Source organism: Antedon mediterranea, chromosome 10 (genome assembly GCF_964355755.1).
Source record: "Antedon mediterranea chromosome 10, ecAntMedi1.1, whole genome shotgun sequence".
Taxonomy (NCBI): domain Eukaryota; kingdom Metazoa; phylum Echinodermata; class Crinoidea; order Comatulida; family Antedonidae; genus Antedon; species Antedon mediterranea.
This window is the reverse complement of record NC_092679.1, coordinates 22,628,441-22,640,526: the sequence shown is the minus strand read 5'-3', so window position 1 is coordinate 22,640,526 and position 12,086 is coordinate 22,628,441. Positions and strand designations below refer to the sequence as shown.

The window sequence follows — 12,086 nt, the reverse complement described above, 5'->3', positions numbered from 1 at the left end:
AATTATCTTTTTACTCAATATGTACTGTACGTAGCTCTGTGACGCGTCATGAAAACAAAAGTCGCTACAGTAATGCTGTACTTGCAATCTAACACAGAGCTGTTCCAGAGAAGATATGAAAGACCCTTAAATGTATTGTGAATTAAAAATTACTGAAAAAGAAATAAATAAATTTGTTTCTCGTATTATTTTTCTTTTATTTGTTTTGATAAATACAATATCAGGTTTTATAACCAATACCATATTTACTATTCCACTTCAATATATAAAATTGCATAAAATATTAAAATATAAATACACTTTCTTTCATTAATACAATTACATGTCGTCATGGCACTATCAACTAGTTACGGACCATGCCAAAATTATTCTACTGAAGTAATGCAATTATTTTAACAAGCCATTTTTGGGTAATCGCACAAACTAGTTTATTGCAGTGCTCATAAACTTACTTGCTAATGTGGAAGTTTAACTAAGAACTAAGATCATACTTTACTGCAGTAAAAAGTAAAAGTAGTACAGGGGCGCAGCCAGCAAAGAATTAAAGGGGGGGTCAACCAATATGTGAGTATTTTGCGAGCGAAGCGAGCAACCATGGGCTGGGGGCCAGGGGGCCGCCAGGGGCCCGATTTTTTAGAAATGAGTTTTTGGAAAATATTTCCGTATTTTTCCTGTTTTTTTTTATGTAATCACTTTCAATTAAACATACTTAAACATAATATAAGCTGAGAAAGTCTGAGTGTAGCTCCACTTTAATGTTCATGTTAAAGTGTATGTTCATGAGGTACAATCCCGAAAGCTGCTCATAAGACATGTGATTTCCCAAACAGGTTTTCGTTCTCCATTAAGTCGAAAAACTCCGCTCAGCTTAAGCAGACGTTACGGGCATAGGCCTACGCGATTAGAAGAAGTGCACGCACATTCGGGAACACATCTGGATCCGCTAATTTTACACAGTCGCTTCCATCACTGAAGCTCGGAATGAAGATGTTCGTGTCTTAACAGATCATCGTACCAAATCCAAGTTCCTTGAAGACTTCTTCAACATTACACTTCACGATAGACTCGGGTGCTACGCCAAATATTTTAAAGCATGGCCTGTTATCAGCAGAAAAACGGGTTTTTAACTCGGTTTGTAATCAAGAAGTTGATTTGGTAATACTGCTCGGTAGTAATCTTCCACAGTATCTCCAGGATGATTTGATCTGTATTGTTGTCTCATGTTTTTATTTATTTTTTCTTAAAAAAAAGGGGGGTCAGGACCCCCGTGACCCCCCCACTGGCTGCGCCCCTGTAGTAGTTACTGCAGTAACTGCAGCAGAATAATTTTGATATGATCACTTTTAATACTGGAATGAAAGAATTTAATGTTTTGTGATAAATGTAAACTTTTAAGGTGGGTTTTTATTAACATTTTTGTTAATTGATTAAATTTTTGTTTAGATATTTACGAGTAAAATCTCACTATCCAAATAGTGTATATACCGTAATGAAAAAAAAAAAAACTTAAATAATATAATTCAATGGCAAAAGGTCATTAAAATCTTCTCTTTACTTAATACAGATAATTGCACTGAAAATTTAAAAAAAATAACTATACATTTGAAATACTCTTAAAATTGCAATTAAAATGTATCATATCGTACACAATAGTTTCAGCTAAGACTTCAGAATTTTATTACAAAATACGAAATGTTTCTTTTGTGAATTATAACTTGAATTAAAATTTAAAAACATCAAAAACCCCAAAAAAGTGATAGAATGATTGTATGGTGCACAATACAGTGTTTACAAAATAACCAAACTGTTTTCATTTGGGCGTCTTTCAACAATATTTAACCGATTAACTATCGATTACACCATTTTTAACTGAATTTAGTTTCTCCGCGACAACAGCAGTCTCCTTTCGCGTAATTGGATTCTTTGAATACATCCAGAACGCCAAGCTTATCACCAAAATCGAAAGAACAGTAAAACCAGTAATTGGAATGGAAAAAAAGAAACTCGACAGAATTGCTATAAATACTAAATCAAGACCACTAGCAAATGTTTTAAGAATTGAATTAAGGTTCTTTAGAAAAAAACTTGTAATCAAGCCTAACCCAACCCAATTAGCGATAATTAACAGCACCGGTATTTGAAAAATTGAGGTGATGCTATCTAAGGAGATAATATCGGAAAGAGAACCACTGAAGCAGAGAACAATCAAGTTGCAGAAGATTGAGACCGTGTACATGAAGATGTTCTGCAGCCATATATTAACCTGTTTGTCTTTGCTTTTGATTAGTAGTTCAATGTAAACACTTGCTATCGAGGAGCATGTTACTTGCGCAAGGACGAGAAGGATGGCGTAGCTTATGTTGGACGTAGATGTGGAGAGTTGTTGGATGTTGAGAAGGTCGATTTGTTTGATTATGCAACCAAGAGTTAGGATTATTAGAGATATCCATTGTTTAATGTTGAGGTTAACAGCAAAAAAAATCTAGAAAAAAGGTGGATAAATATAATTAAAAACGATGGTGTGTTTCCGCTTTCCCCCTCCTGCGTCATTCTAGATTTTCAAGATTGTACTGAACAATCAGTAGGAAGTTGACAACATGTCAACGAAACGTCACGTCAAAGGTTAAAAAAAAAAATGTCAAAACATAATGATACTGACCTGATAGATAAATCCAGTAACAACAATACGAGACTGTAGAAGAATGTGATACGTGGTGGGGTCAAAGTTCGCAAGGTTTACAAACTGCAAGTTGTTGTACAAACAGTAGAGGGCAGCTGGGAATACATAGAGCAGCGCAACTAAACAAAACAAACAAAAAAATACCGATACTGAACAATTATCGTAATAACATTAACAATTAACAAATAGCAATAAATACATTTAAAAACATATTGTACAACTACTACTACTACTGTTCTATAGTAAAATTTTATTCAAATTATCTACCAAAATCCATGTTGGCTAGACAGGAGGCTCTGGCGGATATTGGCTGTGTCCGAGTAAAATATCGTGGAAAATTGGTTCAATGGTACAGCATAGGATCGTTCGCACCAAAATTGTATCATTTAAATCCTCGGTACATATTCACCGAATCCAGGCAGCTTAAAGGAAGCCGTTTATCGGTAACTTTATTCAGAATATTACAGTATCATAGGCAAATTATGGAATACAGTGTCATATGTGACAGCTGTATCATAGTATAACCATAATATCATATTACAAATATGTATATTACATATGTGGTGATTAGGGGATGAGTACAGTGGGACTTAACCTAGAATTTAGTATTTACAAAATATAATATAAACTTACATTTAATGTTCTTGAAAACTTCTCTTTGCAATGACAAAATGGAATTACTAGAAACAAAAAAAGAATTATGTTTGTTGTACTTATTATTGTGCTGACGGATGCATAAGTATGGCAATAAACAAAATAATATTCATATTTTTAAAAAAACTTACTGCATTAAGAACGCTATTATAGATACAAGAAGCTTACAGATCTCCATTATCAAGACGACAGTAGTAAAGTTAAATGAATATCCGCCATTTGCATTCTTTGTAGCAGTAACAAGTAAACCTGTGAAATAACAGTCGATAAAATTATTTGATTACACTCCATTTAACAGATCGTGGGTTTAAATCCAACGCTAGTCACAATGCTTGTATCCTAAAACTATTTATCAGGTTTGACAAAAAAAGTGTGATGTGCCTAAATAATGGTAGTGATTTGCTTAAATATGGTAGTGATATTCCCAAATATGGTAGTGATATGACATCAAATGGGCACATTTTTTTGTCACATAAAGTTTGATAATGTAGACAGAACCTTAAGCAAGATATTATATATTATTTTCCGTTTAGTTCATAAATTGGCCTTTCACATTGCTTAAACCTAGTAAGTTATAATGAATTGTGTGAGATAATTAAATTAATAATTAGTGTGAAATGGGTTTTAAATAAATTTAAAAAAACACAATACCTTGGCTAACAGACAATACAATGTAGAGAACAAACACCACAATGCTATCCTTGTCTTTAAACATCTTCACCAACTTTGAACAGATCTCAAAATTATATCAATCAAAGATTAACCTATAAATATAATAAAATATAAAATCATAATATTAAATTGATTGAATTAGATGATTATAATTTAAAATCTAGTACTTACTCAAAATGTTTTTTTTTTTTTATGTAATAAATATGTCTATAGGACTGCAGTAGATGCACATATAAATCTGCTTCCAATAGCTTACAAACTATAAGTCATTTTCCAATACTGATATCTTTGTGTCAGAAATTGTTATGCACATATAAAAAAATTCATATGAATATGCAGCAATCAAATAATTAATTAAATAATTGAATTATAATTTCAATAAACTTCAAATCTGTTAAGCAATTAATATGAAAAAGGCAGATAAAAAATGAAATGATTTACAAATTGCATTTTAATAGAAAATTTATATTGATTTTTGTATAAAATTATTACCATAACCATTGGTGGCTGGATATTATTGGATTTATTAAAATTAATTGCATTGCAACAAAAGAGAAAAATTATTTTCGTTAGGAGCTATACAAAAGACTTCTTTTTATTTTAATTCTTATTATTATTATGCCTAAATAATAATTAATATAAAGATATTGTACATCTGAAAAAATAATTCTGAAACATTTTTTTTTAAATTTAAATAAATAGGCTATTTTAATGTCACATAATAATTAACAGTATAATGCTATTCATAATTTTAAAAATAATTATAAATATATTTACCCAATAAACTGATTAAAAATAATTTAAATGGGAGCCACTGGACATATCGTTAAATTGAACAATTTATTTGTAAAAAAGATGGGGAACTTGATTTTATCCGGACCAAAATAAAACTTCAAACGTGGTCGATATCGTAAACCAGATATGAACTAAAACTTTACTCCCAACACCACTAATTGCTCTCTAATTATACTAGTCATACAGCCTAGTAGTTAATGCTACTACAAATGTAGAGGGGTAGTAGTAGTGATAGTGGGATCCAGTCAAGTCGCCCCATCCCAAAGTCGCCCCATACAAAGTCGCCCCATACAAAGTCGCCCCATAACAAAGTCGCCCCGGCACAGTTGCCCCATCGCAAAGTCGCCCATCACAAAGTCGCCCCATCGCAAAGTCGCCCCATCGCAAAGTCGCCCAATCGCAAAGTCGCCAAAACGCAAAGTCGTCCCATCGCAAAGTCGCCCACGGTTTTATTTTGGTAGTTAGTACGCTGTTTTAATCATATCGGTTGCGTTTGACATTGATCGTGTTGTTACTTTGGTCGCACTAAATGTCGTATACATTATAATGTTTATCCTATTATATACATAATTTGTGGTTTAATTTTTATTTTACAGGTTTTAATGGAGTGATGTGCTTTTTAAAAATCATTAAAAAAATAGTTCCTTGTTTGAAAGTTCTAATAAGATTATCCCTGATTTATAGTTTCGAAAATGTTAATTTAATATGATTTTAAAATTAGTTAGCAGAGCCACAATTACGAATCTTTCTTCAATTGAACCTACGCGTGGATACCAGCTCATTTTTTAGGATAATATAATAAATGTATAAATGTGTAGTAGGCTTTCGTATAGATTAGTTAAAACAATAACAGCGTTGTAAGTGTTATAGGCTACTTATTGATCATTTTGCATTTATTGACAAGTTATGTGTCTATTGTTAGAAATGAAGAAATAAAAAATACTCAAAAAAAAAAGGATTTCATCGCCGATATGATCGTTTTATACATCCAGGTATTTTAGCAAAATTAAAACGCTACATTTTGACCATGGAAAAACCATCGTAGGCGTGTTTTTTAAAAAGGGGAATCCCCGACGGTCAGCAGAAAGACGTAGCAGCTGTGAGAAAACAGATACCAGAAGGCGCAGCTCCGATTGGTTTCCGATTGCGAGACAGACAGTGATCATTTTACTGAAGAAATTCTTTTCAACCCTTGTGGTTATAGAACATTCTACAGTAATTATCATGCCTAAATATCCTCATATCGGGTGTTTATTTAATTTTAAATTAAACAAGACAGTGAAGAGGCACGGAATAATACGTACACGGACGTACGACGAATACACACACGCACGCCGTCATAATTTACGACATAAGTGGTTATTTGTTGCAATTTTATAATGGATATAATGATGGGATTGCCTTTCCAGGCTTATAATCAATTATGTTAATTTTAATACTAATAGTAAACTGAATGTTTAGAAATAAATTGTTTTATGTAATTTGTTGCATATAAAATAAAAGACACAGACGTAGCCTACGTTCCCTATCAAATATTTCACATTTAAATAATTATGTACTGTTAAATGACATTTATGCCGAATAATACTATAATCTTAAACTAGGTTTACAAATTGTCATTTTTTAAGGCACACATCTTTCTCATCATACTGTAAACCTGTAAAAATAAAAAAAAAATCAATTATTAATAATAATATAGCCCTAATAATAATAATAAATATTCATCGACCAAAGTAAAAATAATCTAGATCGTAACATCATTTTATCGCGACCAAAATTAAACACGACCGATTTCAAACGCGACGCGACTGATGTCATCGTAAAACTCCGGTGGGGTTTCCCCATCTTCAGAGGGTGCGTTGTATAGTGCGACAACGGCTGAGTAATTACGGGGGTTTCCTTCTGGTGAGCTCAGTGCGACCGCGGAGTGATTAGTCGGGGGCTTCCTCTCTGCTGATGATGGGGTAGCGTGCCGATCGTGTAACCTGAGACTACATGGCGGGCTGGCTTCCCATTTTATGCCTACACGTTCCGTGTTATTTTGTGTATCATTGCGACATTTTACGCACTTGTAAACTGTTTTAACGTTTTGGGGCGACTTTGCGATGGGGCGACTTTACGTTGGGGCGACTTTGCGATGGGGCGACTTTGCGATGGGGCGACTTTGTTTTGGGGCGACTTTGCGATGGGGCGACTGTGTAAGGGGCGACTTTGTATGGGGCGACTTTGTATGGGGCGACTTTGCGATGGGGCGACTTGACTAGCATCCGTGATAGTTAACGTAGGCCTAGTGAGATAAAGAAGATAAAAAAACAAACAAACAAACAAACAGTGAAGCACTTGGCATGGCCGCCAGGTCTCTTGCAGTAGATAGTCCTAGGCCTAGCCCTAGCCATAGAGATATTCACTATAATATCTCTATGCCCTAGCTAACCCCTTTTTGAACCAATTGAACGAAATGATTACTGTAGACGGTGTAGATTTGTACCTTCTTATAGCCTTCATGTCGGGTCTTCATTTTGTTTTGTTAATGGGAACCTTCCAACATCACAAAGGCTTTATTTATAAATAATCACGGAGATAACATTGTTTAATGTTGTGAAGGAGGGCGAGAGAGGCGGTGGTACATACGTCACGAGCATGCATGCTGCATGCATGTGCGCCATCAATGCAATAAATCTGTATTTCAATATGAACTCATCCCCCTCCTCTCTCTCTCCCCGGCTGGCTGTGCTAGGCTAGGCTTAGGCCAAGTGTGAAGGAGGTTCCTGCTGCTGCTGCTGCTTCCTAATTTTCGATTCCATTTTTAAAAAATGAAACAAGTAAGCTAAATAAATAAATCTTACATATTGGCCTAGGCTAGTAGCCTAGGCTAGGCTAGACAAATAAAGATGATTATTGTTATGTTATGCGCGATTTGAACGATTTGCGCAATTTGAAATTGCGCAAAAAAAATCCTTGCGCAATTTGAATTGAAACATGTGTTTCAAATTGCGCAAGCAACGTATTAAATTGCGCAAGTAATCTGCAAATTGCGCAAGGTTTTTCGACAGATTGTGAAATCATGCACACCCATATTTTTATAGTAATTTCTAAGAATGATTCAAAATTAAAGATAAATATCGCATTTCCTTATTTTAGTAGTGCAAATATTGTTATAAGTTAGCATACCGTCGAAGAACCGACGAAGGAAAACGAAGCGGTGGTGTTCCACCAGGCGGGCGCGGCGCGGGCGGCCGGCTATACTACTCTAGCCTAGCTAGGGTCTGGACTACTGATACTGACTAGGTTACATGGCCTAGCTTAAACTAATATTAAAAACTTAAAAAGTGAGTATTAAACATTATCTTCATTGAAATGGTCTTATTTATATAATAAAATACTAAATTTTAAACTCCTCTGCCTAGGCCTAGCCTAGCCATGTATGGGAAAATTTACAGTTCGTTTTCAAATTGCGCAAAGGTGTCATATTGCGCAAGAACTATCTTGCGCAATTTACAAATTGTGCAGCGCAATTTAAAATTGCGCAAAGATTTTCTTGCGCAATTTGAAATTGCGCAAGTTGATTGCGCAATTTGAAATTGCGCAAAAAAATCCTTGCACAATTTAAAATTGCGCAAGAATTCTTTGCGCAATTTCAAATTGCGCAAGGATTTTTTTGCGCAATTTCAAATTGCGCAAATCGTTCAAATCGCGCATAACAGTTATACTGTACTACTAGCTAGGCATACTACTAATACTATACTACTGTGTACTACTACTACTACTAACTAGCTAGTAGGCCTAAGCTAGGCTACACTAGCCTAAAAGCTTGATTGGTAAGACTAGCCTAGCTTGCTAGCTGGAGGGCCTAGTCAGTGAGTGTCAGTAGGACTAGCTAGGGTAGGCTAGATGATGGGCCCCTCTAGGCCTTCTCTAGGTAGTAAGTAGAGGGAGTAGGCTATTCATATATTTGCGTACGGGTTAGTCAAGTTGGCATGTATGCAGGGGTTTATTCCAAACGATGTTCTTTTTGAGTGAGTGGTTGAGCGGTTAATTTAAGACAGTACAAATGTAATTACGTAGGTATCCATTATTACATCGGCAAGGGTTCAAGGCTCACTCGCTCCATGGTTCTGGTGGTAGAACGAGTCTTCTCGGATACGGACTATAAACTGTAAGTCCAGTGTACACTATCTAGCTCATGTGCACTTTAAAGAACCTAGGCCTAGTACCTTTCGAGATGAGTAGGAGGTTGCCCTGGTGTACTAGTAAATCACAGCCACTGATCATAACTGGGCCCTCTTCTTTAACTGAAGAGGTTACCCAGTATAAATAAACAAATGTTTATTCAAATAATACAATAGTAATAAATATTCTATATTTCAGATATTGTAAAACAGGATGGTAATCAGACGATTAAAAGACATGGTCCTAAAGCAAGAGCCGAGGCTCTTAAAAAAAAGACTGTCAATTGCATATGCTACTGGTGTGTGGACAACTTTAGGACTTCTTTTTTTGTATTATAAGACAAGAGAAGTCAGTATTACTGATCGCTTTAAAGAATTAGGAGAAAAGCCCAAACAAACTGAAGAAACTCTAGAGGAACGAAAAATCCGTAAGTTTACATCTGTATACCTGCCAACTCTCACGCATAATGCGTGAGTGTCACTCATGAGGGCCGATTTTTTAAGCCTGAATAAAGCCAGACAGACACGTAAATTTGGTGAATTATAGTATAATTTTGCTTGCGTTTACAGGAAGCCAAGACATTGCCGAGTATGTTGGAGACAATGTGTACACCCCACTTGAATTCTTAGCTTAATGTGATGCACCTGGTACTGCGCTGTTCCTCCATTCTCCAGTGATGATGTCATAGATTTTGGAATGTAGAACACCTTGGTAACAATGAGAAGAGCTTGCAAGATGCTTAACCTCCGGTGTGGATGTAGAGCAGGTGGTTCTATAATAGAGTTCTTGTTAATGTTCCACTTTTTTTTAAACTTGTTATGTTATTCTTTGATTGAAGTTATTTCTTTAAGGATTTGCCAATATTTTTTCAGAAACCTACACTTATATGCATGTTACATTACATGGTGAATTATGTATAAGTCACACAGCTAATAACATATGATTTCAGTACAGTACTAATAACATTAATGACATTTCCAATCCATACATCAAGTCAGACCCTGCAGGACTGAACCAAATAGGAAAATTGCCAATTGTACATTAGTTTAATGTAGTATTGATATAGTAAATAATAACTAGAATTGCTAAATGTATACTAGTTAACATAAAGTTCACAATGATATACAACAGTAGTAAATAATAACTAGAAAAGATTGCACAAAATTTCAAACATTTATTTATGAAAGAATGCATTGTATGTACAGATTAATTATTATTATTGATATACCAGAGTTGGATTTCTACCCAAGTTTAAAAGTAAGTTACCATTTTAGAGAAGATTGTATGCTGGCATCAAATTGTGTAAAGAGAGTTTTATTATTTGAGATTTAATAAATAAATAATTTTTCAAAAATTGGTTTGTTATATTTTATTCAATATTTATATAAAAAAAACATAGCCTTAAATATTTCTTTAGAATTAGCTTAGAATTTCATTCTACTATCGGATTTTTCTGATATGTGGCAATAGTGGTTAGAAATCCAGGGTCCAAAAATAGGATCCAGGGATTAGAAATGGTAATCCAGGGACCAAAAAATGAATACAATGACTAAATTTAAAGTTAAATATGGGACAGGGATGATGCCTAGGAACCAATATTGATTTACTGTTAATGACAATACAAATGTACTATAAATGTAATCTGGAGGCCATAAATGGTTTGTATCAAATACAACCAAATTTACAATGATGGTTTGAACTGAAACTTGTGATTTAGACCCACTTTGCTCAATTTTTTAAATATAGTTGATGACATCACCTGAGCCCATCAACACTTGAAGGTGTCTCGGGTTCTTCAGATGCAGCATATCCATGAATCTGCAAAATATTAATACCGGTATATAAATTCATTAAATCGTCTTTTTTTTTGGATCTAGACATAAAAATATATAAAAAATTAAGAAGTACTCTTTAAAGATCATTAAATAATGCATAATATTGCATAGCATGTGACCCACAATTGTCTAATGAAATGACATGATTTTATTTAGGTGTTATATAATAATTATATTGTAATGTACTTACAGATTCTGCAATATCAATCCAATCTAATGCTTTGATAAATACATCATTACTTGATGGCTCACCATCCAACTTCCAATACATCAGACTATCAAACCTCTTCTCAACACTGAGTACTCTGTCCTGTAGAAAGTAAACAAATAGGGTAGTTTTATGTCAATCTGGAATGAGAAACAACTCGACTAAAGGAACCGAACCCCCCCCCCCCCCCACTGGAACTTTTCAATCTTACCTCATCTTCTGAAAATGGCTTATTTGATTCCTTTAGTACAACACCTAAAAATACAAGAAATGGAAAGCATTTTTAAGATCAATATATTAAAATACAGAATACACATTCTGTACGGGGGAAATAATAATCTTTTAGTTTTTTAGTTTCTCACAAGTATACCTTTATAGCCATCTAGAACTTCTATTCGTTTTCCACAGAGAGGGCGTCCTCTAAAAGATGAAACTGTTAATTTCAAAGAAAAGTGAAAATAATTTATTTACTTCCCTCATTTTTGTTAGCGATTGCAATTAGTATTATATTCTTAGCAATTTACCATACATAGCTGTATTTTAGTAACCAACTAAACCAGGCAGAAGATTTGACAACAGTACAGTGTACAGTACAGTATCCTCTACTAGTAGACTGAGCCACAAACAAAATAAAAAACGTAGGCATATATTTCTACTTTCATTAATTATTTATAAATTATAATTTTAAAAAATTTATTTAATTTCATTTATACAAAAAAATCACCAGTCGTAGTGCATGCAATCAGTCGTATGAATACAACGAATTTATGCTAGGCCCAGGCTTAACTTACCACTGTAGTCGAGATTAGGGCTAGGCGATGATGCAGGTGGCGAGCTGACGGTTTCAACGGCTCCAGTGGTGTTGTTCACATATCGAGTTGACGGCTGAACAGGGCTAGCTTTAAAATACGTAGACACGTTTCCATCTCCATTGTGACAAATTTCACAAGGTAGCAAATGAATATCGGTAGCGGGCAAGTTTGCCAGTCGTTTTGAATCAATATAAATTGACATAGTAATACTATTATTTAGTTTATTAAACGTAAAACCCTGTAGTCAGAAGTAAAGCGAG

General features: G+C 34.4%; 2 protein-coding genes and 1 long non-coding RNA gene across 4 annotated transcripts; 1 reads left to right on the top strand and 2 right to left on the bottom strand.

Annotated features, from left to right (window-relative positions):
• Window positions 1–184: 184 nt before the first annotated feature.
• Window positions 185–7,417, bottom strand: LOC140060253 (UDP-galactose transporter senju-like). Its single transcript, XM_072106387.1, has 6 exons — window positions 7,290–7,417; window positions 3,986–4,098; window positions 3,466–3,583; window positions 3,314–3,360; window positions 2,660–2,799; window positions 185–2,482 (listed from the first exon to the last, which is right to left on the bottom strand). The coding sequence occupies exons 2-6, from the start codon at window positions 4,047–4,049 to the stop codon at window positions 1,844–1,846; spliced, it is 1,008 nt and encodes a 335-aa protein (XP_071962488.1). The 5' UTR covers window positions 4,050–4,098; window positions 7,290–7,417; the 3' UTR covers window positions 185–1,843.
• Window positions 7,418–7,479: 62 nt separating this feature from the next.
• Window positions 7,480–10,325, top strand: LOC140060788 (uncharacterized). Of its 2 annotated transcripts, XR_011847369.1 has the most exons (4): window positions 7,480–7,623; window positions 7,943–8,130; window positions 9,170–9,398; window positions 9,541–10,325. It is a non-coding gene; the product is annotated as an uncharacterized lncRNA (long non-coding RNA). The 2 variants fall into 2 exon arrangements; XR_011847368.1 differs by lacking the exon at window positions 7,943–8,130.
• LOC140060787 (uncharacterized) lies at window positions 10,165–12,082 on the bottom strand. Its single transcript, XM_072107135.1, has 5 exons — window positions 11,806–12,082; window positions 11,385–11,447; window positions 11,226–11,269; window positions 10,997–11,116; window positions 10,165–10,789 (listed from the first exon to the last, which is right to left on the bottom strand). Exons 1-5 carry the CDS (start codon window positions 12,026–12,028, stop codon window positions 10,727–10,729), a joined length of 513 nt encoding a protein of 170 aa, XP_071963236.1. The 5' UTR covers window positions 12,029–12,082; the 3' UTR covers window positions 10,165–10,726.
• Between the last annotated feature and the right edge of the window lie 4 nt (window positions 12,083–12,086).

Bases quoted from the DNA above. Each gene is read 5' to 3' on its own strand.
- LOC140060253 (XM_072106387.1), bottom strand. From the start codon at position 4,049: ATGTTTAAAGACAAGGATAGCATTGTGGTGTTTGTTCTCTACATTGTA. The intron at 3,584-3,985 runs GTATTGTGTTTT...GTTATTTCACAG, and splicing joins TGTATTGTCTGTTAGCCAAG to GTTTACTTGTTACTGCTACA. The intron at 2,483-2,659 runs GTCAGTATCATT...CCTTTTTTCTAG, and splicing joins TTACTGGATTTATCTATCAG to ATTTTTTTTGCTGTTAACCT.
- LOC140060787 (XM_072107135.1), bottom strand. From the start codon at position 12,028: ATGTCAATTTATATTGATTCAAAACGACTGGCAAACTTGCCCGCTACC. The intron at 11,270-11,384 runs GTATACTTGTGA...TTGTATTTTTAG, and splicing joins AGTTCTAGATGGCTATAAAG to GTGTTGTACTAAAGGAATCA. The intron at 11,117-11,225 runs GTAAGATTGAAA...TACTTTCTACAG, and splicing joins AGCCATTTTCAGAAGATGAG to GACAGAGTACTCAGTGTTGA.